Here is a 23,905-nt window from a genome sequence, read left to right as displayed (position 1 = left end):
TGGAGAGGGGCTCTATCACATAAGTATTTATTTAATAATAAAAAATATTAATACAGCCAACAGGCCGTGAAAAACTCAAGGACCTTGGCGTATAGGACAGGGCCACCATGCTTCACAACTTCGAGTGGAATTCCATTTACTCCGGGGGCTTTGTTGCTCTTCATCTGGTTGATGGCGGTCAGATTCCTCCAGAGTTGGGCTCTCATCCAGTTCTTCTTTGACAGGCTGTTGCTGGATCTGATTGATGGCAGTATCATGCACTGTGCACCTGGCGCTGAAGAGTGTTTCCAAGTGCTCCAACCAGCAATCCAGGACTGACTCCTGTGTCAGGTCTTGCCATCGGCACTCCTCAGAGGGTTTTGGGTTTGATATGCTAGTCCATAGACAGATTTTAGTGCTTCAGAGAAACATCCATATTGTAAGTATCAGCGTACAGTTGAGTTTTTTCTGCAAGTGCGATCCACCAGTCATTTTGGATGTTCCTCAGTTAACTTTGAAGGATGCTGCACGCTGGACAGTAGGCTGTCTTTTTCTCTTGGCTGGCCAGCTGAGCTGACCTTTTTATTTTTAGCAGATCTTGAATTTCCTCGTCATTTTCATCAAACCAGTCCCTACTCTTCTTGGTGCTGGGTCCGATGACCTCGTTGGAAGTATCCAGTACTGCAGCTTTGATGTGTTCCCAGAGCTCTTCTGGAGTGGAATCAGCAGCGAGATCAGGGTGTTCCAGTCTGGTCTGTAAGGTTGCTTGACATCCAGATGAGGTTTGCACGTTGCTGACTTGAAATTTCTTTGAAGGGTTGTCTCTAGGCCTGTTCTTGGGTTTAGGCTTGAAGTGGAAGTTCAGCTTTGAACAAACGAGCCGGTGGTCTGTATGACAGTCAGCGCTGGGCATGACTCTAGTGTGCAGGATTTTCTTTAGGTCACACTGGCGCACCAAGATGTAATCTATCAGGTGCCAGTGTTTAGAGCAGGGATGCATCCATGTGGTCTTGAAGCGATCTCTTTTGTGAAAGAAGGAGTTGGTTATGGACAGCTGCTTTTCTGCACAGAGTTCCAAGAGTAGACATCGTTTTCATTGCAGTTTCCAACTCCATGGTTTCCAAGCACTCCCGTCCATGCCAGGCTGTCACGGCTCACTGGCATTGAAATCGCCAAGGATGACAATTTTGTCCTTAGGTGGGGCATTTTGGTTGGATTCACAGAGATCTGTGTCGAACTTATCTTTGTCAGCTGGGTTAGCCTTTAGGGTTGGAGCATAAATGCTTATGAGGGTTGCATGCTGCTGGTCTTGGAGGGGCAGGCACAGGAAGATGATGCATTTGGAGTGGCCGATTGGCAGGCTTGGAAGTTTCGTGGCAATAGTCTTCTTCAGCATGAAGCCAACACTGAAGAGGTGTTGTTTACCTTGAGATCTACCTGACCAATAGAGGGTATAGCCAGCGTTGTGTTCTGTCAGACTGCCTTGCTCAGAGAAGCGGACCTCACTCAGGGCCATGATATCAATGTCTAGTCTGAGTAGCTCATGGGCCACCAGGGTTACATGCACACACACTCATAAAACTACATTCTGCAATTACCTTTACTAAATTTTAAAAGTACCTCAGAAAAATTGCACCAGTTACAAAATATCTCGATTAAAAACAATGCCATCTTATAAACCCTACATAAACAAGACACTCTTTGTCGTTATTTTTATACAATGCCAGATAGGAATGCAATTTTATAGTACCCATTTCCTATTACAAGTCAGACAATGCAAGATCTTGGGATCCTTTCTCAGAATATGGCAGCAATCTTTAAAAAGAACACAGAAAGTGGTTAAACCAGTGCTGACATTAATGAAATCTACTTTGTAGTAGGGGACAATGTGGCAGGGGACGGTACAGTTGGGGGATAGATACTGTTCTTTGCAGCTGCGACTGTGAGTTCCGAAGGTTGTATTCCCTGCCTAGTGGCAGGATTAAGGACATTTCCTTGCAGACAGAAGAATCTGGAGTGGGAGGGAGCGGATCCAGCTCACGTGGAACCAACAACATAGGTAGAATTAGGAATGCGGTTCTGCTGAGAGTGTTTGAGCAGCTAGGGTTGAAACTAAAGTGTAGGACCTCAAAAGGTAATAATCTGTAATTGTTAGCTGAAACACATGCAAATTGGCATAAGGACAAACAGATTAGAAGGTTAAATGCGTGGTTGAAAGAGTGGTGCAAGAGGCAGGGATTTTGACTCACAGGGCACTGGCACCAGTACTGAGGAAAGAGGGAGCTGTTCTGTTGGGATGGACTCCATTTAAATCATCCTATCAAACTGAATAACTAAGGCAGTAGACAGGGCTTTAAACTGATGAATTTTGGGGGGGTTGGCAGGCTTTGGATGGTGGAAGGATTCAGGAAAGGGTAAATTCAAAAGCAGGAAGAGAAATGTTAAGGCTGTACAGCACAGTAGTGATTTGGGTAAAAATCAGAATGGGTCAAAAAGGGGCAGAGAGCTTAACATATAGGGCATTAGTGACCAAGGTGAGACCTGGGAAAAATAAAAAAAAAAAAGTAAAAACTAATGCTACTACATCTGAATGTGTGAAGCATTCAAAATAGGTGAATCAATAGCAGATAGAAATAAATGGGTTTGATCAAATAGCCATTATGGAGACATGTTGCAAAGTGACCAAGGTTCGGAACTAAATATTCAGGACACTTGGCTTTTAGAATGGACAGGCAAAATGGAAAAGGACGGGTAACCCTGTTAGAACTAGGGGGTCACAGTCTCAGAATAAGGGATTGGCCATTTAGAACAGAGATGAGGAGAAATGTCTTCAAAGGATTGTGAACCATTGGAATTCTCTACCCCAGAAAGCTGTGGATGCTCAGTTGTTGAGTATGTTCAAGTCAGATATTGATAAATTTTTGGATATTAGGGGAATCAAAGGATATGGGGATAGTAGAGTTGATGTACAAGATCAGCCATCTTACTGAATGGCAGAGCAGGCTCAATGGGCTGAATGGCCGACTCCTGCTCTTATTTCTTCTGTTCTTATGTTTCATTAATCAGCTGTTCATTTGTTCAAAATCAATAAAGTTAAAAACATGATCAGGTATTCAAACCTGTATGGGTGCTAGAGTGCAGTGGTTATGTTACTGAACTAGTAATTTAGAGGCCTGGTCTAATAATCCAGAGAATGCAAATTTAAATCCGACCATGACTAAGAATTTTAATTCAGTTTTTTAAAATGGTATCAATTAAAGTAACTAAGAAGCTGATGGATTGTTGTAAAAAGTCCAACTGATTTGCACATGTCCCTTAGGCAAGGCCCACACCAATATGGCTGACTCTTAAGCACCCGCTGAAGTGGCCTAGCAAACTACTCAGTTGTATCAAACTAGGTGCAACTAGGGATGGGCAATAAATGTCTGCCTTACTAACAACACCCACATCAAGTGAGTAATTTTTTTTTAAAAGTTGATATAGATTTTTTAAAACATATCAAATGGCAAGCTTCAATACAACAGTGGAAATATCTTCTGTAATAGTTTAATTGTTATTACAGCACCCAATATACATTTAATAACCATAATGCTATAAGTGAACAAAAACAGTTGTGCTTATTGGATGATCCATTTGGACAAGTAACATCTTCAACAGGAAGGTATATACAAAGGTTTGTTCTACAGAGTAACTATTTGCCACTGGCAAGATATATAACTTCATCAAACAGAAACCATTTGCGCAAATTCCATTTCAAGCCACATTTTGCTAATCAATGTCGCCATGTTTGATCTTCAGATATTGAGATATTTGCTTAGTCCTTCAGGGTCAGTTGCAATAAAATAAGTTATTTGCCCACCACATATTTTAGTCAGCCAATTTGAAAAGCTTTGCTGCATAACACTTTATTGCTGAACAAGATGATTTGAAAAAAGGCCCAGATCTAAATCAGGACAAGTTTATTTTAAAGGTGTATTATGATGCCTGATAGCATTTAACCTCATTCACGTCCTACTAGGCAACAGAATCAATACAACTGTTGCAGCTATTTCAGCATCTACAGGATTTTGCTTTTGCCATCTGTTTTAGTATTGGGTTCTGGAGCAGTATATTGGTAAGTCAATTAAGCCTGTCTTCAATAACATATCACTACAGTTGTAAGACTCATGGGTCTGATAATCTAGAACAGTTACAACATACAACATTAAATAATTTAGTATGTATCTATGTATTTATTTCATGAGTACTGCCTTTGGATAAATTGGTACATGACCACAGTGATTAGATAGCAAACATACTAACAAAAGCACCAGCAGTTTTTAAAGTTGTAAAATTAATTCTGACTTATAATCAGTTAATGTATCAATGGGGCCTATCTATTTACCATCTATAAACTGTAACAATTATAAAATACCACCTTAAACAGATTTTGTATTAACAGAAATTGGTTTGTTCCAATATGTATTTAATACACTGTCAGTGGATTGACACATAAATTCAGCCAATTATTCGGGAGGAGCAGGTGGGAAAGAGTTCAAATCAACCCAAGTAACACTACATATTCCAGTACTACTAATCCTTAACACTATCTATAAACTTAGACATGGCTTTAGTACTATAGAAAATGTGATAAAAAGGAGAATCTTTCAGAAGTTGGCCTTAAAATCACACCATGAAATACTAGCATTAGTCTGAAACTCTTAACAAACAAACTAGTTCAGGAGAAGCATTAACTTGTTCCAATTAAATGAGTTAAAATCTGTGCTAAAATGCACTTCAGTGCTTGCTTACTAGTATTTCATGGCATAAATTCAGGACCTTTATGCTTGGGGAAAAGGGAAACTTCCAGACTACACAGAGTCAGAATAACAGGGGATGGGGAAGAGAGGAGGATAAATTATAGTACTGTGCTTGTTCCACATATGATACATAAACTGTATTACATTTCAAATTAAGAACGTTATGTGATCACCAACAAATGCAATGAACCAGAAGATGGTCCTTCAACATCTGGGGATTATATAAATTTAACTATACAAGTGGGATATAAAGTCTCTTCTCACTGCTGGTTTTAAGAAGTCAATATAAAATTACTTTGGGCAATCTCAATCCAGTTTTATATCAGCACAATATCACAACTGAAAACCAACCCAAATTTGGCTGTGCTTATGATGAACGCTCTTCACTGGTTGTGTTGTGCTTTCTTCTAATTAGTTCTTACTCAAAGAGGAAACAAACAGTCGGGTCAGTATGGGAAATAAAAATGTCTAACTTTGGTTTTACAAATATCCAATTCCCAATAAGTGGGTTCTATTATTTTTCAGAAAAGCAAGTCCTGATTCAGACTTCAAACTGATTCAAAATTCAAAACATCCCACAACACAAAAAAGCAGCATCATTCACACAAAAAATGGAGACCTCCCATACAAACATAAAAAAGCCAGACCCCACATTAAAGAAAGGACCCCTCCCATCCCAACCCTCTTTCCACTCTACATGAAGCTAGAGCAGTAGCAGTATTTGATTAGCCCAATCAGGAAGCAGGCTTTGTTTTTTAAATCTTCCAGGCTCATGACATTTAAATTTCAAAAGGGCTTCAGCTGACAATTATATGGGGCCCAGTTCTTCTCATAAGCACCCAAACTTGCTTTTAACTACAAATAGTTTCAGCTGCCAGTAAAAGTTAGATAGTTGAAACTGGTTTTGTGCCTTTGTAAGGAGTGGTGCTAAATTTGGTATGTGGGCTACCTGTTGGACACTTTCACAGTAGGATATGTTCTTTTAACGTTGCATATATTACTTGGGCAGAGCACTTCTAGTCTTAGTGCATCTAGCTGAAGAGCAAATGATGGTAACACTGGAGCTTGAAATATGAAAACCTTCATAAAAATTCACAAGAGGCTACAAAGACAAGTTTTTCTTCTGCAGCACCAATCAGAAAGATATACATACAGGATTAATCCACCTGCAATGTTCATAAACTTCTGAAAGCATCAGAGGATACTTAGCAAAATAAAATTAAACGCTAAGTAATGCACACTTGTTTCCAGTTAATTCTCACCTTTACTTAAGATTTAGTTTCAGTAGGGATTTCCCCCCCTTTTATTTCAAGTAGGTGAAATGTATTCATGCGGCAGGAGAGCAGCTAACTTGAATAGTAAACCATGAATGAAGCAATAGAGTGAAGTTTTGACTAACAAAATACTAGAGTGTTATACACATTAAGAATAGGTAATGTTGCCCCATCGCCTAAAAGTGAATCCCGACAACTTTTCACTGATGATATATAAACACACAAATACTAAAACAAAAAAGCTAACCAGGACAAAAATAAATGTAAATGTGAGTTTCAAAGATTTGAAGTTTGCAAAGTGACTTTCTTCGTGTGCTGTGTGCTAAATATGAAAGTTGAAGTTTAATTCAAAAAGGTTAAAATACTAAGTGCTTAGCTTTTATAACTTTTATTACATATAATGCATGAGCGGGGGAAGGTTGCAGCATGGTTGCACACTCTGACCAGCTCACAGTTATGAATAGTGGGAACAGCTGATTGAGCTGCCCAAAACTGTGCTGTTGTTAACAACTACAGGAGGCAGTGAAAACTTTGGGTTGCTTCAAATCAGCTGATACCTTTAATGCGAGATCAGGTCAACCTGTGCTACAATGTTTTGATTCAATAGTCTTTCTGGGTGTTTATATTTCAGAGTGAGAGGTTGACTGGATGTAACCATTAAAAAAAACTTTTAAAAAGTACTGAACTGAATAAAATAGTTGGTGCGCTAATATGTTTTAAGTGATGCCTTTACAATTGATGTTCTGTTGATTAGCTAAGATAGGCCTGAAATAGTTGACTATCAAGGCTAAACAAAGAGGGTGCAAGTAGAGGGAATTGTAGTGTAAAATGGATGTTAGTGAATCAACAACCTGTTTCACATTGCCTATTTTTGTTCCCCATTAGGAGGCCCAATTATCTCTGCTCCGAAACATCCTTGCAGGCATTCATCGGGTCATCGTCCTAGATCCAACTATCTTCAACTGTTTCATCGGTGACTTTCCCTCCATCATATGATCAGAAGTGGATCTGTTCACTTATATGTTCAGCTCCATTTTCAATTTTTCAAATAATGAAGCAGTCCCATGCTCACATGCAGCAAGATCCAATCTTAGGGGAAAGTAACATGCGTGTCACAAATGTGTAACTATCATCTCCAAGGAGGGAGCCCAATCACCCTACCCTGACTCTGAATGACATTACCATCATTTTGATATCTCGGGTGTCACCATTGACCAAAAAAATCAAATAGTTGAGACAAGCCACAAATTCAGCGATAACTAGAGCAGGTCAGCAGCTGGCTGTTCTGCAGCACACAGCTCGTCTCCCAATTCCCCAAAGTCTCTCCATCAGTTGCAAGGCACAAGTCAGGACTGAGATGGAATATTCTCTAATAGCCAAAATTGGTGCAGCTCCAAGAATATTCAAGATACTTGACACCATCTAAGACAAGGAAATCTACATACTTATCACCCCATTCACCAATCTTGCCCAGTGGATAGAGTGTATAGTATCTACCACTGCAGCAACTGGTCGAGGTTTCTTTGGCAGCAGCTCTCAAATCCATAATCTCTACCACCTAGAAGTACAAGTGCAGCAGGTACATGGGACACTACTGCCTCAAAGTTCCCTTCAAGTCACACACTAGCCCAAGTTGGATATATATCGTCATTCCTTCTTCATCGCTGTGTCCGTATTCCTGGAACTCTCACCCTACCAGCACCTTCATTACACAGACTGTAGCATTTCAAAGAGAAGGTCCCCACCACCTTCTCAGGCCAACTCGGAATGCGCAGTAAATGCAAGCTTTGTCAGTTACACCCATGTTCAGACAATGAATATAAAAAAAGGTAAGGGTAGGAAGTAGTGATGGTAGAGCTGTGGGGTTTTAGAACAATACTGCATAGGGAGAATGCTGGGGTTTATAGTTTTGGGAGCCTGGGGAGAAAAAGACGTGTGTATGGAAATGTAAGGTTTTCTATACTGAAAAATTCTTGGAGATCTGAGATATGTGCGTTGCCTCCCTGCTGCCAGGGTAAAGGACATCACAGAGAGAGTGTGGAATATTCTGCAGGGGGAAGTAACTGAGCCAGGAGTTGTGGTACACATCAGTGCCAATGACATCGCGAGGACAGGTATTGAGGTCCTCTAGTCAGACTATCAGGAGCTAGGCAGGAAGTTAAAAAGGACTGCGAAGGTAGTAATCTCTGGATTACTCCCAGTGTCACATGCTCATGAGTAAAAATAGGAAGATAAGGAGCATCATGCATGGCTTGAAGCATGCTGTAGGGTGGAGAGCTTCAGATTCTTGGGACATTGGAACCAGTTCTGGGACAGGAGGCACCTATTCAAAAGGGATGGGCTGCACTCCAACAGGACTGAGACCGATGTCCTTGTGGGGAGGTTCACTAGCATGGTCGGGGAGAGTTTTAACTAAGTTGTCAGGAGGATAGGCACCAGCATATAGAAATCAGAAAAGAGGAATATGGTGCATAAAGGAGTGAGAGTGTTGGATAATACCAGAGAAGGAAGTAGTACCATATTAGGTAGGAGCAGACAAAGGAGGACAACAAGGAATACAATTGTTTAGAATGCATGCACATAAACACACTAAATATGGTGAATAAGGCTGTTGAGCTACAAGCACAAATAGCTGTATACAAATATGAGGTAGTGGCTTAAAAATGGTGAGGACTAGATGCTTAACATTCATGGATACAAAATGTTCAGAAAAGATAGGGAAGGAAAAGTGAGGTAGGGTGGCAGTACTCATTAGGGAAGACAATGTAATGTTGGAAAGACAGGATCTACTTGGTTAGAGTTGAGAAGGAAAAAGGGAATGATCACTCTACTGGAGGTATTCTATAGGCCTCCAGAAAGAGAGGGGGAAGAGTTTCCTGGTCTACATGGCTTGCATTCCAGGTTGCGAAGGGAAATGCGGGTGGAGATTGTGCAAGGGCTTGCCATAATCTTCCGGTCTTCCCTAGATATGAAAGAGGTGCCAGAGAATCGAAAGTGACAGATGTGTCACAAGGGCAGTCAGTTTAACATCAGTGGTGGAAGAGGTTTTAGAAACAATAATTAGGGTTAAAAAAAAATGAACAATTGGAGAGGCTGGAGTTAATTTTTTTTATTCATTCTTGGCACGTGGGCATCGGTTGATAGGCCAATGTTTATTGCCCATCCCTAATTGCCCTTGAGCAGGTGGTGGTGAGCTGCCTTCTTGAACGGCTGGAGTCCATGTGGGGTAGGTACACCCATACTGCTGTGAGGAAAGGAGTTCCAGGATTTTGACCCAGCGACAGTGAAGGAACGGCGATATAGTTCCAAGTCAGGATGGTGTGTGGCTTGGCGGGGGGGGGGGGGGGGGGAAACTTGCAGGTGCTCCCATGCATTTGCTGCCCTTGTCCTTCTAGATGATAGCGGTCGCAGATTTGGAAGGTGCTGTCTAAGGAGCCTTGGTGCTTTGCTACAGTGCATCTTTTACACGGTACACACTGCTGCCACTGTGAGTCAGTGGTGGAGGGAGTGAATGTTTGTGGATGGAGTGCCAATCAAGCGGACTGCTTTGTCCTGGATGGTGTTGAGCTTCGAGTGTTGTTGGAGCTGTTTACTAAGGCAGGTGGAGAGTATTCCATCACACTCCTGACTTGTGCCTTGTAGATGGCGGACAGGCTTTGGGGAGTCAAGAGGGGAGTTATTCACCGCAGAATTCCTATCTTCTGGTCTGCTCTTGTAGTCACGGTATTTATATGGCTACTCTAGTTCAGTTTCTGGTCAATGGTAACCTCTAATATGTTGATAGTAGGGGATTCAGCAATCGTAATGCCATTGACTGTCAAGGGGAGATGGCCATTGCCTGGCACTTGTGTGACACGAATGTTACTTGCCACTTATCAGCCCAAGCCTGGATATGGTCCAGGTCTTCCTGCATTTCCACACGGATTGCTTCAGTATCTGAGGAGTTGCGAATGGTGATGAACATCGTGCAATCATCAGTGAACATCCCCACTCTGACCTGATGATTGAAGGAAGGTCATTGATGAAGCAGCTGAAGATGGTTGGGCCGAGGACACTACCCTGAGGAACTCCTGCAGCGATGTCCTGGAACTGAGATGATTGACCTCCAACAACCATAACCATCTTCCTTTGTGCTAGGTACAATTCTAACCAGCGGAGAGTTTTCCCCCGATTGCCATGGACTTCAGTTTTGCTCGGGCTCCTTGATGCCATTCATGGTCAAATGCTGCCTTGATGTCAAGGGATTCTTTTGTCCATGTTTGAACCAAGGCTGTAATAAGGTCAAGTGCTGAGTGGCCATGGCGGAACCCAAACTGAGCATCACTGAACAGGTTACTGCTAAACAAGTGCCGCTTGATAGCACTGTCGACAACAACCTCCATTACTTTACTGATGATCGAGAGTAGACTGATGGGGCGGTAATTGCCCGGGTTGGACTTATCCTGCTTTTTGTGTACTGGACATATTTGGGCAATTTTCCACATTGCCAGGTAGATGCCAGTGTTTTAGCTGTACTGGACCAGCTTGGCTAGGGGCGCAGCAAATTCTGGAGCACAGGTCTTCAGTACTATTACTGGAATGTTGTAAGGGCCCATAGCCTGTGCAGTATCCAGTGCCTTCAGTTGTTTCTTGATATCACGTGGAGTGAATCAAACTGGCTGAAGACTGGCATCTGTGATACTGGAGACTTCAGGAGGAGACAGAGATGAATCATCAACACGGCACTTCTGGCTGAAGACTGTTGCAAATGCTTCAGCGTTATCTTTTGCACTCATGTGTTGGGCTCCCCAGTCATTCAGGATGGGGATATTTGTTAAGCCACCTCCTCCAGTTATTGTTTAATTGTCCACAACCATTCACGACTGGATGTGGCAGGACTGCAAAGCTTAGATCCGATCCGTTGGTTACGGGACTGCTTAGCTCTGTCTATCGCATGCTGCTTATGCAGTTTGGCACCCAAGTAGACACCTCATTTTCAGGTATGCTTGGTACTGCTCCTGGCATGCCCTCCTGCACTCTTCATTGAACCAGGGTTGGTTTCCTGGCTTGATGGTAATAGTAGAGTGGGGAAATGCCAGGCCATGAGGTTACAGATTGTGGGCGTGTACAATTCTGCTGCTGCTGATGGCCCACAGCGCCTCATGGATACCCAGTTTTGCATTGCTAAATCTGTCCGAAATCTATCCCATTTAGCACGGTGGTAGTGCCACACAACATGATGGACGGTATCCTCAATGTGAAGGCGGGACTTCGTCTCCACAAGGTTTGTGTGGTGGTCACTCCTACCAATACTGACGTGGACAGATGCATCTGCAGCAGGCAGACTGGTGAGGACGAGGTCAAGAATGTTTTTCCCTCACCACCTGCTGCAGACCAAGTCTAGCAGCTATGTCCTTTAGGACTCAGCCAGCTCGGTCAGTAGTGGTGTTACTGAGCCACTCGGGGATGGACATTGAAGACCCCCCACCCAGAGTACATCCTGCACCCTTGCCACCCTCAGTGCTTCCTCCAAGTGGTGTTCAACATGGAGAGTACTGATTCATCAGCTGACGGAAAGTAGTAGGTGGTAATCAGCAGGATGTTTCCTTGCCCAAGTTTGACCTGATGCCATGAGGCTTCATGGGGTTTGGAATCAATGTTGAGGACTCCCAGGATAACTCCCTCCCAACTGTATACCATTGTGCCGCCACCTCTGCTGTGTCTGTCCTGCCAGCGGGACAGGACATACCCGGGGATGGTGATGACTGAGACATTATCTGTAAGGTATGATTCCGTGAGTATGCCTATGTCAGGCTGTTGCTGGACTTGTCTGTGGGACAGCTCTCCCAACTTTGGCACAAGTCCCCAGATGTTAGTAAGGGAGGACTTTGCAGCGTCGACAGGGCTGAGTTTGCCAATGTTGTTCCCGGTGCCTAGTTGATGCCAGGTGGTCTGTCCGGTTTCATTCTTTCCTGACTTCGTAGTGGTTAGATACAACTGAGTGGCTTGCTTGGCCATTTCAGAAGACATTTAAGAGTCAACCACATTGCTGTGGGTCTGGAGTCATATGTAAGCCATACCAGATAAGGACAGAATTCCTTCCCTAAAAGGACATTCGGGAACTAGATGAGTTTTTACAACAATCGACAATGGTTTCATGGCTATCATTCGACTAGCTTTTAATTTCAGATTTATTAATTGAATTCAAATTCCACCTTCTGCTGAGGTGGGATTCGAACCAATGTCCCCACAACAATACCCTGGGTCTCTGGGTTACTAGTCCCAATTAAGGCGAGCCAGCTAAAGCCTGGCTCGGGTATAAAATTAAAACACAACCCGGGCCCGACCCGACCAAAGCCAACCTGAGCCCGGGCCCTTTAATTTTTTTTCGCGCCCGACCGGACCGGACACAAATCTCCTTCATCTGTTCCGGCAGAAGGCTATTCCTGCAGCTAGAGCTGTGAGGGAATCATGGGTAAGCCTGATCCTGTGACTTCCCGGAAGCAGTGTCCAGCCCGACCCAACCCCGAATGCTGGACTCTGAATTTCAACCCAACCCGACCCCGACACATGTAGTCGGATCTGGTCGGGTTGGGTAGCCAGGCTTTAGAGCCTGCACAGTTTTGTAAAAGGCAGACCGTGTTTGACGAATCTAACTGAATTTTTGAGAAGTTTTATGAGGGGAATATGTTGGATGTTGTCTATATGAATTTTAAGAAAGCGTTTGACTTCATAAAAGACTAGTTAACAAAATTGAGGCTCATGGAATAGGAGGGTAAGTGTCAAATTAGATAAAAAATTTTGCTTAAGGACAGAAAACAGCAAGTCATGGTAAATAGTTGTTTTTCAGACTAGAGGACGGTAGACAGTGGTGTTCCCCATGGTCAGTGCTAGGACCGCTGCATATAAAATATATGCCTTAGATATTGGAATACAGAATAAAATTTAAAAATTTGCCAACGATACCAAACTTAGAGGTGTGGCAACCAATGAGGATGATACAAGCGACTGCAACAGGACATAGATGGGCTAGCAGAATGGGCAGACAAGTGGCAGATGGAATAAGACAGAGATGTGTTTGGTGATACATTTCAGCAGAAGGTATAGGGAGAGGCAATATATACTCAATGGCACAGTTCTCAAGAATATACAGATACAGAGGAACCTCGGGGGGGTTCATGTGCATAGATCTTTGAAGGTAGTAGGACATATTGAGAGAGTAATTAGCAAAGCATTTCGGATTTCAGGCTTCATAAACAGAGGTATTAAGTACAAAAGCAGGGAATTTATGCTGAACCTTTGTAAAGCTCTGGTTAGACCACAACTAGAAGGAATTTTCCTCCACACAAGATCAGACGGCAGGTTGTTCAACCTTGCCCGTCTAAGAGCGAACACCATAGTACGGAAGGTCCTCATCAGGGAACTTCTCTTTGCTGACGATGCTGCATTAACATCCCACACAGAAGAGCGTCTGCAGAGACTCATCGACAGTATTGCAACTGCCTGCAACAAATTTGGCTGAACCATCAGCCTCAAGAAAATGAACATCATGGGACAGGATGTCAGAAATGCTCCATCCATCAATATCGGCAACCACGCTCTGGAAGTGGTTCAAGAGTTCACCTACCTGGGCTGAACTATCACCAGTAACCTGTCTCTCGATGCAGAAATCAACAAGCACATGGGAAAGGCGTCTGCTGCTATGTCCAGACTGGCCAAGAGGGTGTGGGAAAATGGCACAATGACACAGAACACAGAAGTCCGAATGTATCAAGCCAGTGTCCTCAGTACCTTGCTTAACGGCAGCGAGGCCTGGACAACGTATGTCAGCCAACAGCGACGTCTCAACTCATTCCATCTTCGCTGCCTCCGGAGGATCCTTGGCATCAGGTGGCAGGACCGTATTTCCAATGCAGAAGTCCTCGAGGCGGCCAACATCCCCAGCATATACACCCTACTGAGCCAGCGGCGCTTGAGATGGCTTGGCCATGTGAGCCGCATGGAAGATGGCAGGATCCCCAAGGACACATTGTACACCGAGCTCGTCACTTGTATCAGACCCACCGGCCGTCCATGTCTCCGCTTTAAAGACGTCTGCAAATGCGACATGAAGTCCTGTAACACTGACCACAAGTCGTGGGAGTCAGTTGCCAGTGATCGCCAGATCTGGCAGACAGCCATAAAGGCGGGGCTAAAGAGTGGCGAGTTGAAGAGACTTAGCAGTTGGCAGGAAAAAATACAGAAGCACAAGGAGAGAACCAACTGTGTAACAGCCCCGACAAACCAATTTTATCTGCAGTGCCTGTGGAGGAGTCTGGCACTGCTGCACAAACCACTGACCACCTCTAGGTGCGTACGCATTGTCTCTCGAAACATGGAGAGAGAGACAGAGAGAGAGACAGAGAGAGAGACAGAGAGAGAGACAGAGAGAGAGACAGAGAGAGAGACAGAGAACAACTTGAGTATTACATCCAGTTCTGCTCACCACACTTTAGAAAGGATGTCAGGGTCCTTGAGAGGGTGCAGAGGACATTTACCAGAAAGGTTCCAGAGATAACAACAAGAACAACTTATATTTATATAGTGCCAAAACGTCCCAATGCGCTTCATAGGAGCATTATTAAACAAAGTAGGACACTGAAACACAAAAAGAGACATTAGATTGGATGACCAAAAGCTTGGGCAAAGAAGTAAGTTTTAAGGAGTGTCTTAAAGGAGGAATGAGAGGTGGAGAGGTGTAGGGAGGCTATTCCAGAACTTGGGACCTTGGCAACTGAAGCTGCAACCACCAATGATACAGCGATTAAAATCAGGGATCCACAAGAGGCCAGAATTAGAACAGTGCAGACATCTCGGAGGGTTGTAGGGCTGGAGGAGATTATAGAGGTATGGAGAGATTTGAAAACAAGGATGAAAATTTTAAAATCAAGGCGTTGCTTGACCGGGCACCAATGTAGGCCAATGAGCAGAGGGATGATTGGGTAACGGGACGTGGTTTGAGTTAAGACATGGGCAGCCTTGTTTTGGTTGGCCTCAACTTAATGGAGGATTGAAATGTGGGAGACCCGGAGTGCATTGGAATAGTCAAGTCTAGACGTTAGAGGCATAAATTAGGGTTTCAGCAGCAGATGAAATGAGACAGGGGCGAAGTCGGTGATGTTACGGATGTTGAAATAGAAGGTCTTAGTGATGGTATGAATTGGAGGTCGGAAGCTCATCTCAGGGTCAAATGTGACACCAAGGTTGTGAACAGACTGGCTTAATCTCAGACTGTTACCAGGGAGAAGGATGGAGTCGGCAGCTAAGGAATGGAGTTTGGAGCGGTGACCGAAAACTATGGCTTCAGTCTTCCCAATATTTAATTGAAAGAAATTTCTGCTCATCCAGTACTGGATGTCGGATAAGCAGTCGGATAACTTAGCAACAGTGGAGGAGTCAAAAGAGGTGAGGTAGAGCTGGGTGTCGTCAGCATACATGTGAAAACCATTGCTGTGCTTTCGGATGTTATCACCAAGGGGCAGCATGTAGATGAGAAATAGTAGGGGATCACGGATAAATCCTTGGGGGACACCAGAGTTACTGGTGCAGGAGCAGGAAGAGAAGCCATTGCAAGTGATTCTCTAGCTATGATTAGATAGATAAGAATGGAACCAAGTGAGAGCAGTCCCACCCTGCTGGACAGCGGAGAGCTGCTGGATGAAGGATTTTAGCTACAAGGTTAGGTTGGAGAAGCTGGGGTTTTTCTCCCTGGAGCAAAGGAGGTTGAGGGGAGATTTGATAAAGATGTACAAGATGTTGTAAAGACAAAGTGCTGGAAATACTCAGCAGGTCTGGCAGCATCAGTGGAAAGAGAAGCAGAGTTAACATTTCAGGTCTATAAGGTCTGTGACCTTTCATCAGAACTGGTGAAAGGTCACTGACCTGAAACGTTAACTCTGCTTCTCTCTCCACAGATGCTGCCTGACCTGCTGAGTATTTCCAGCACTGTTATTTCAGATTTCCAGCATCTGCGGTATTTTGCTTTTATTTTAGTGTGCAAGATGATGACAGGTTTAGATAAGGTAGACAAAGAAAAGCTGTTCCCATTAGCCTGATGGTATAAGGATCAAGGGACACAGATGTAAGGTTTTGGGTAACAGATATGGGTGGGTGAAGGAATAACATTTTTACACAGTGGGTGGTAATGACCTGGAACTTGCTGCCTACGAGGGTGGTGGAAGCAGACGATGAATGATTTCAAAAGGAAACTGGATGGGCACGAGGGAAATAAACTTGCAGGGGTATGGAGATGGACCAAGAGAATGGGACTGATTGGATTGCTCTACAGAGATCCGGCGAGGACTAGATGGGCTAAATTACTTCCTTCTAAGCCATCATGACACTATGGCTATATTTTAAACACTTCTCAGAGAAGTTTCCTGTAGTCCACCTTTACATCTAAAACTATTTGCAAATGTTAACAGTAATGGAAGTTTAATTTTCTTTGAATTATGCCTGAATTCAAAGAATTATGAACTTCTTATTCAAAAGATACTTGAAATGGTATTGTACTCAAGAACTTGAATCAGGTTCAATTGGGTTAAATATGAACAACTGTTGGAGGAACAAGGTGATCTTGCATTTGGATGCTATTAATTTCATTGGACAATTACTACCAAGCTGAAAATTCCATCTTGCACAGCAAGGGTACCTTTTAGCAGTTAGAGGGTCCAGTTGCACTATTACAGTTATAGTTACACTTCAGATGCTGCAGCTGTAGTGTAAATGCAGGCTGAATACAGAGCCACAGCCTAACAAGATACGAGCTTTGGACTCCCTGGAGAAGAGAGTCTCTATCTGCTTTATTTTGGAGACATCTTAGTCCTTAACATTCAATTTAGAGTACACAAGTTTAGCGAAGTTTTCATTCCATCAGCTCTAAACTTGAAACGTATATGCACCTCAATATCATCCGTCATATATTCAGATGTAGGTTTTAACAATGTGAAGTGATGGTCTAGATTTCATTGGCAATCAGTTTAAATAATTATTGGGTCCAGCCCCAATAAAGTTATATGTGATTTTTCAATATTGGAAGCCCCTTTACTCACTAGAAGGAGAAGTAACATTCCAGTTATGTTTAATTTTAAACTGACAAGACTTAAAAGCATAGAAATACATAAGAAAACTTCCAAGGTAAAATTAAGAGCTTAAACTTTTCTGATAAATTTTCTCCTTTCCCAATCATACTGTTATTTGTCCCATGTACAATGAGACTACCTGTATTACAATGTATTAGTGAAGTACCCTAAATGGACACTTCGAAAAGTTTTCGATTGCAACATTTCTCTGGAGAAACTGTTTCAAATGACAAACTCAAAGCTAAGGGGCACTGTCCTAAGAAATAAGTCATAAAAATAGGAACCAGAAGACAATGCAGATTTGAGACAATAACATTAAATAATCTAAGATAAGAAAAAAACTTGTCAAAAAACATGAAATTTCACAGGCAAATATAAAGCCTTCTTTTTTTTTCCCAATACACTACTTAGTAAAAATTCCAGATGTTCTGTGCCATATATATCGTGTTGTTGGAAGAATGCAGTAAGTTTTAACTTTCTGAAACCGTTTTGGATTTTATTTAATTCCATTTTAAGTTGCTCTCCAGTGGCATTGCTGAGTTAGTGTGGGGTCTGGAGCATGGTTGCGGCATTTGCATGCCAAGAAGGAAGTTGTGTTTAGGCTGCCTGTCCCTTTATAGCAACCACTCAGATTAAAACCTGGCTACCCAACTAGACCCTGCTACATGTGTCGGGTCAAAATTCTGAGTCCAGCATTCAGGCTTGGGTCGGGTCGGGCTGGACACTAATTCCGGGAAACCACGGGATCAGGCTTACCCATGATTCCCCACAACTCCAGCTGCAGGAATAGCCTGCTGCCGGAACAGATGAAGGATATTCGTGTGGGGTTGGGCGCGAAAAAAAATTAAAGGGCTCAGGTTGGCTGTGGTCAGGTCGGGCCCGAGTCAGGTTTTAATTTTATACCCGAGACAGACTTTAACTCAGATATCACCTGTGAACAAAATACCTGACTAGAAAGATTCCATGCTCAATTTGAGACTAATTGAAGGAAAAATCTGTAGATTGGCAACAACTTTAAATCTTCCAACTCCTCCCCTTATGGAAAAACAAGATTAACCTTTGTTTTCTAAAGAAAAATTCTGAAGCGCAATGAATGGTTTACAAGTTTGTGTATTGTCATTCACTCCAGAGGTCACATCATGAATTTAATAACACAGGAGTGACTCTGGAACTGACTCCATAATTTCGACTAGCAGTTGGAAACACCATGAAAGCTCTGAGTGGCAATTGCACAGAACTGTGGGAACAGTGGTGGGGGGGTGGGGGGAACTGTCCTGACCATTAGCTACATAGCCAATTTGTTTTGTCTAACTACATGTCATCCAATATTCTCATGGCAATTGGTCACAGACATTTTGAACAGCCTGACAAACCTGCCCAATGGATGTTCTGGTATGATAATGGTAAGGGTAGGGTAAAGAGCCAGAATCCATCTACTATGTAGAAGCGCTCCTCTGCATTTTTGGTTGGTTCTCCAACTTGGATAACACCAGCAGGAGTTGGTGTCCACCTGGAGGATCCTGTGACAGGTGCAAATCCCAACAGTGATAAGGTCTGGACACAGATCCCCTTTCTTCAGATATTCTGATGAGCTCTAAAAACTCAGGCAGACCTTCACTTTCTTCTGAGGCAGTGAAGGAGGTCTTGAAGTTACTTCAAATCTCAGTGTGGAAGAGACAAAAGAATATTTTCATTAACTGAATTTGGACTATGAACTGCATGTGCTTTTTTTTAAAAAAACATGATTTCAGACACAGGAAATGATTAGGAGCATAGGACATTATACATATTGATAAGCAACATCTTACTAAATATAATATAATATGCAAGTTATCAAAAGTATTTCGAAATGCAATCGTAAATATTGCAAATTTTGTAGAGAACAGTATGCAAACCACTTACCACAACTGGAATACTCTATACCCAGAATACATTATCAACCATTTACTTGGCCACATAACTGCTTCTCAATGCTGACTTTTTTTGTCTATTGTGAACATTTTAAATAATGAGTTTTCCCTACATTCTGCTTTTCTAAAATCTGAACAGCTGACGATCTAGGCTTTCCAACCATCACATATTGTAGGTGCTGTTGCTTTGCATCCAAAAAAGTTAAACTACTGCTTTACTAAAACAAATTTGTATCTGTAAATGTGTGTCTTTTGTGTAGTCATCATTTTCTGGCAGTGGACTACTAGCCACCTTCATCTGCATAGGTCGACTGCTTAATTTCATATTTCAAGAACTTGAGAATTCAAGTGGATGGCTTAACTAATATTAGTAAAACAAAACAGTGGAGTCACTGCAACAGCAGCAAGCACAAGGTGCTGCTTACTGTTCCGAATTGGCTGGTGCCTTTAAACCCAGCAATCCAAATAATGGTCCAAAAATGACTCAAACAAACCAATGTTACCCTAATGTTTGACCACAATATTACACATATCAAGCCATTAGAACCTTAAGAGTAATACATGACAAAATCAAAGTAGATAGTGATAGAACCTGTAAAAAATGGACAGTCGAATGATTTCTAGATTTCAGCAGCTAGTAAGCACAACGGTATGTTCTCCCGAGTTTCAGCACTGTAACTGATGATTTGTGATCTCGAACACAACCTAACTGCATATAAAAAGTAGGACGTCGTTATTTCAAAGAGAAAAAACACACTCTTTAAGTCGGGAAAAACGGACATTTGCTCAATGCACTCAGAGCATGTTATGTAGAATGGTTAGTTCAATTCGAGGATGTAATCTGACCTCATCCTTTCCTCGAAATCCTAAAAGCAGCTCGTATAGCTTGCAAAAAAAAAATCCCTACCTCTGAGGAACGTCTATGTTTGCCGAAGTGAGGAGGCGTTTCTCTTCTGTCACCGAGCCAAGGGGGCGGGTCGCAGGCTCCTTCTCCACCTCGCGAGTTCTGTTACATTTGTTTTCCAGATACCGGTCTTCTGGTTTTTTGGCTGTCAGGCCGCGTGGCTCTGGGGATCTTAAAGGGACATCATTTTTTCCTCGCTCTTGAAGCACTGCAACTGATTCGCTGCCTTTGCAGTTCAGAAGCATCTAAAATTCCACAAAACTCCAGTTATTGTCAATTTTCCCCACCGCAGCAAAAGATTCAAAACAAAACGTCTGGAATGCAGGCAAATCAACTTAAAAGCAGGCTGGTTTCCCACCAATGACTAAAAGCATTGCTTACAATACCTGTTGCAAAGCAAGACTGAACATAACTAAGTGTTCAGATATTGTAAGCGAAATTGTCCCCAAAAGTTGCCTAGGCAGTTCACTCCAATATACTGCATCTAGATTGGCTTGCTTACTTCCAAAAACGGAATCAGTATTAATAAATAATCGTGAAACATTCACTTTCTTGGTGCCGGCGTTTGGTCTCGTTTGGGGCCGGGCATTTAATTATACCGGTTTCCTTGCTCTACTCTCTTTAAACTTTGGACGTGCACTTCAGGCGCCATCTTAGTTGCAATGTATTCCAAATATAAAAAGTAATATGTCTGATTACAAAAAAAATGAAAGCATGCATCGAGTTTGCAATCGATAAAAGCCACTTAACCGTTTCTTTTTAAATTAACAGATAATGCTTAAATACCTTTTGATTATATCTGGATTTTCCTTTTCCAAATACTTTGACATCGATGCAGATTATTTCTTCTTCTGCATACTCTCTGAGTGAGCCATCATCTAACATGATTGTGTATAAATTATTGCCCGCAGGGTCGTTCTTACAAGCCTGAATCACTCCAGAAACTCTGACTTCGCCGGCTGAACTTGGCGCGCAAACCTTTGTGCCTACAACTTTGTATTTTTTGGTAAGGCGTTTGGAGCTCATAGTCTTTTTTTGAGGAGGGGGCGGGGTCAATTAATCTTTTTTTTAACAGAAGAGGCAAATGCAATTTTACATTCGTGTTGGATTGTGATGTTTGCAGAGAAAAAAGCTGCGATCCCACTCTGCAGCCGTCGTTCCTGCTGATTACAATTGTTTTGCTTCTCTCCGACTGACCGTCCCCGCCCCTCTCGCTCTCTGCTCAGCCGAACTCGAGCGGCAAGTGGCCCCGCCTCCCATTCACACCGATTGGTGCCTGGACAGTATAAACATTCGATTAAAGAATGCTGACAGTGGCAACTAGGCGCGCGGCTGGTGTAGCCACTTGTCACTCACCACTAGCGAGACAGCTTGCTCTCGGTGCCCTGGCAGCAGAGTTCAGTTTGCAGATTCAGCGCCACCGCCCCCTTTTTATTTCTTGCAACCAAAGTTGGGTCGAAACATTTGAAAAGTAGCCAATTAATTTTATTGACATGTACACATAACTAATTTCTAACCCTGGTCCCGCCCACTTGATTTATTTTCAATCCAGTCTCGATTCCATTGGATTTAAGAAGCTACGCCTCTTCTATTTTAAAAGATTGCATTCTCCCCCCCACCCCCTCTCCCCCGCCGCCGCCGCCGCCGGTTCTCAGTCTGTTTATTAGTAACTCACTTAATTGGTTTGTCCACCTGGGAGGTGCAGCTATTCGTTTTTTTGTTTTGCGCTGAGAATTGCTCGGAGAAAGTTGCATGTAAGGATCGGCGCTGATCCTGTGCGATCGGTCTGTGAACGGGCTTTGGACTGCGCCGGCCGGTTTCTCCGCCCATCAATCATAGCAGAGCGCTGCCAGGGACTTGACACTGTAATATTTACAGCACGTAGCGCACGTCGCTATTTAAAACGGAGACCAATAGATCTGCGAGCGGCCGGAGGCAAAATGGTAGCCGTGTTGAGTCTTGCCCACTTATTTTTCTTTAAATATTAATCTACAGTTTTCAACCTTTGCAATATGAACACAGCCCTTGTGTTCTTGGGGATTGAGTCTGAAACGGAGGGGCTACCAAATTCCATTTTATTATACATGAAACAACATATGGTCTAAAAAGGTGATAAGTGACAGGCGAATAATTTACACTTTGCATATAATTAGTAGGCACTAACATGACAGTGTGGGCTTAATTTCCCCTTTACTGACCTACCCATAAAAAATAAAACTTTATCTGCAACCAACGGATACTAAATGTTTTTTTTTTGCCTCTATTGTGAAATTAATCATGAGCGATTAGAATGTATTGAAAGTTTGCACTACAAACAACCTATTTGTTTACACTGACCTTTTTAAATATTTGCGATCGTCCCATTAGGGGATTGTCCCACTAGTCTTCATTAAGTCGCATTTATGGGGTGGGCGAGATATCTTGACAATCCCATATGAATGTTGGGAATGTGTTCATACAGTGCTGCATACTTCGAATCTGGGGCTTTTATTTCACATTACACTCTTGAGTTGGAACGTTGCGCCTTTTTGTGCGATTACAAATTTTGAAACAATGCTAACACTCATTAATTGGGTTATTGGGCATTGAAAGTTTCATACAGGGAATATGTATTGACGTTGGGGGATGGTAGTATAGTGGTAATGTTGCTGGTTTAGTAATCCAGAGGCCTTGACTAATCCTCCAGAGGCAAGAGTTCAAATCATACCCAGAGGGGGGAATTTAAATAGTTAAAAAAATCCGGGAAAAATGATACACTCATTAATAATAATTGTGAAAGTACCATTTTGTGGTTAAAACCCCATCTGGTTCACTAATGCCCTTTCAGGGAGGAAGGAAATCTGCTGCCCTTACCTGGTCTGGCCTACATGTGACTCCGGACCCTCGACAATGTGGTTCACACTTATTAGCCTAGAAAGCCACTCAGTTCAAGGGCAATTAGCCGGCCTTGCCAATGACATCCCAAGAATGAATTTTTAAAAAACTTGAACTGGTTGCTAGGTTAAAGGTATGAGGAAATGAGCTGATTAAGTTCACACCTTGGATGAGGATGGGAAAAAAGTAGACTGATACAAAACTAGGTTGTGTATTGCTCCCTCCACTTTTTCAGACCTATATAATCAATTACTTCCACTGACCATCATTGTATTTCTTGTATGTGTGGAATATATTATTTTTCATTAAAACGGTCCATTAATTTAATGGGGTTGCAATCAATATCACTTAAAACACTTGGCTTTAGACAATTTAACCTTGGCAATAAAAGCAAAATACTGCAGATGCTGGAAATCTGAAATAAAAACAAGAAATGCTGGAACCACTCAGCAGGTCTGGCAGCATCTGTGAAAAGAGAAGCAGAGTTAACGTTTCGGGTCAGTGACCCTTCTTCGGAACTGACAAATCTGACTGACAAAACTGACATTTGTCAGTTCCGAAGAAGGGTCACTGACCCGAAACGTTAACTCTGCTTCTCTTTTCACAGATGCTGCCAGACCTGCTGAGTGATTCCAGCATTTCTTGTTTTTATTAACCTTGGCAATGCTACATATTGAGAACTTGTAAGTACTGAGTGTTAAAATGTGTTAGAACTTAACTTTTACATTTTAGATGAAATGTTTATGTCTTACCAGAGATGCTTGTAGCCTTAAATCTGAAAGTTGGTTGGCAAGTAGTTGCATTTCATGTAGAAGAAGTTGGTAAAAGCTAAAAATCGATATCTTATTAGAGAATCTTTTCAGAAACTGCCACTCTGATGGCAATTTAATTGCACACAAAGCTCTGCTGCCATATCAGAACTTGCATCAAGCCTTGTTCACCCATCACCCCTGTGCTTGCTGACCTACATTGCTCCTGGTCCAGCAGTGCTTCAATTTTAAAGTTCTCATCCTCGTTTTGAGAACTTGAATTTCAATCCAGCCAGAAATGATGAAACGATTGTCTC

The 23,905-nt window shown here is 42.5% G+C and overlaps 1 protein-coding gene across 3 annotated transcripts in view; it reads right to left on the bottom strand.

Annotated features, from left to right (window-relative positions):
* LOC137378169 (zinc finger protein 704-like) overlaps nt 1-21,815 on the bottom strand; it is a 140,326-nt gene extending 118,511 nt beyond the window's left edge. The window contains exons 1-2 of one of the 3 annotated variants that reach the window (XM_068048316.1): nt 21,641-21,815; nt 19,969-20,210 (exon numbers count right to left, since the gene is read on the bottom strand). In XM_068048316.1, coding sequence (XP_067904417.1) covers nt 19,969-20,210 — 242 coding nt within the window. In that variant the 5' untranslated portion in view covers nt 21,641-21,815. Of the gene's footprint in view, nt 1-19,968; nt 20,211-20,751; nt 21,244-21,640 lie in introns of those variants that run through there. The other 2 variants (XM_068048315.1, XM_068048314.1) reach the window with 2 other exon arrangements.
* Between the last annotated feature and the right edge of the window lie 2,090 nt (nt 21,816-23,905).

The sequence above is a fragment of the Heterodontus francisci genome, chromosome 16 (genome assembly GCF_036365525.1).
Source record: "Heterodontus francisci isolate sHetFra1 chromosome 16, sHetFra1.hap1, whole genome shotgun sequence".
NCBI lineage: Eukaryota > Metazoa > Chordata > Chondrichthyes > Heterodontiformes > Heterodontidae > Heterodontus > Heterodontus francisci.
Note: the sequence above shows the minus strand (reverse complement) of the source record. Positions and strands in the feature narration are given on the sequence as shown.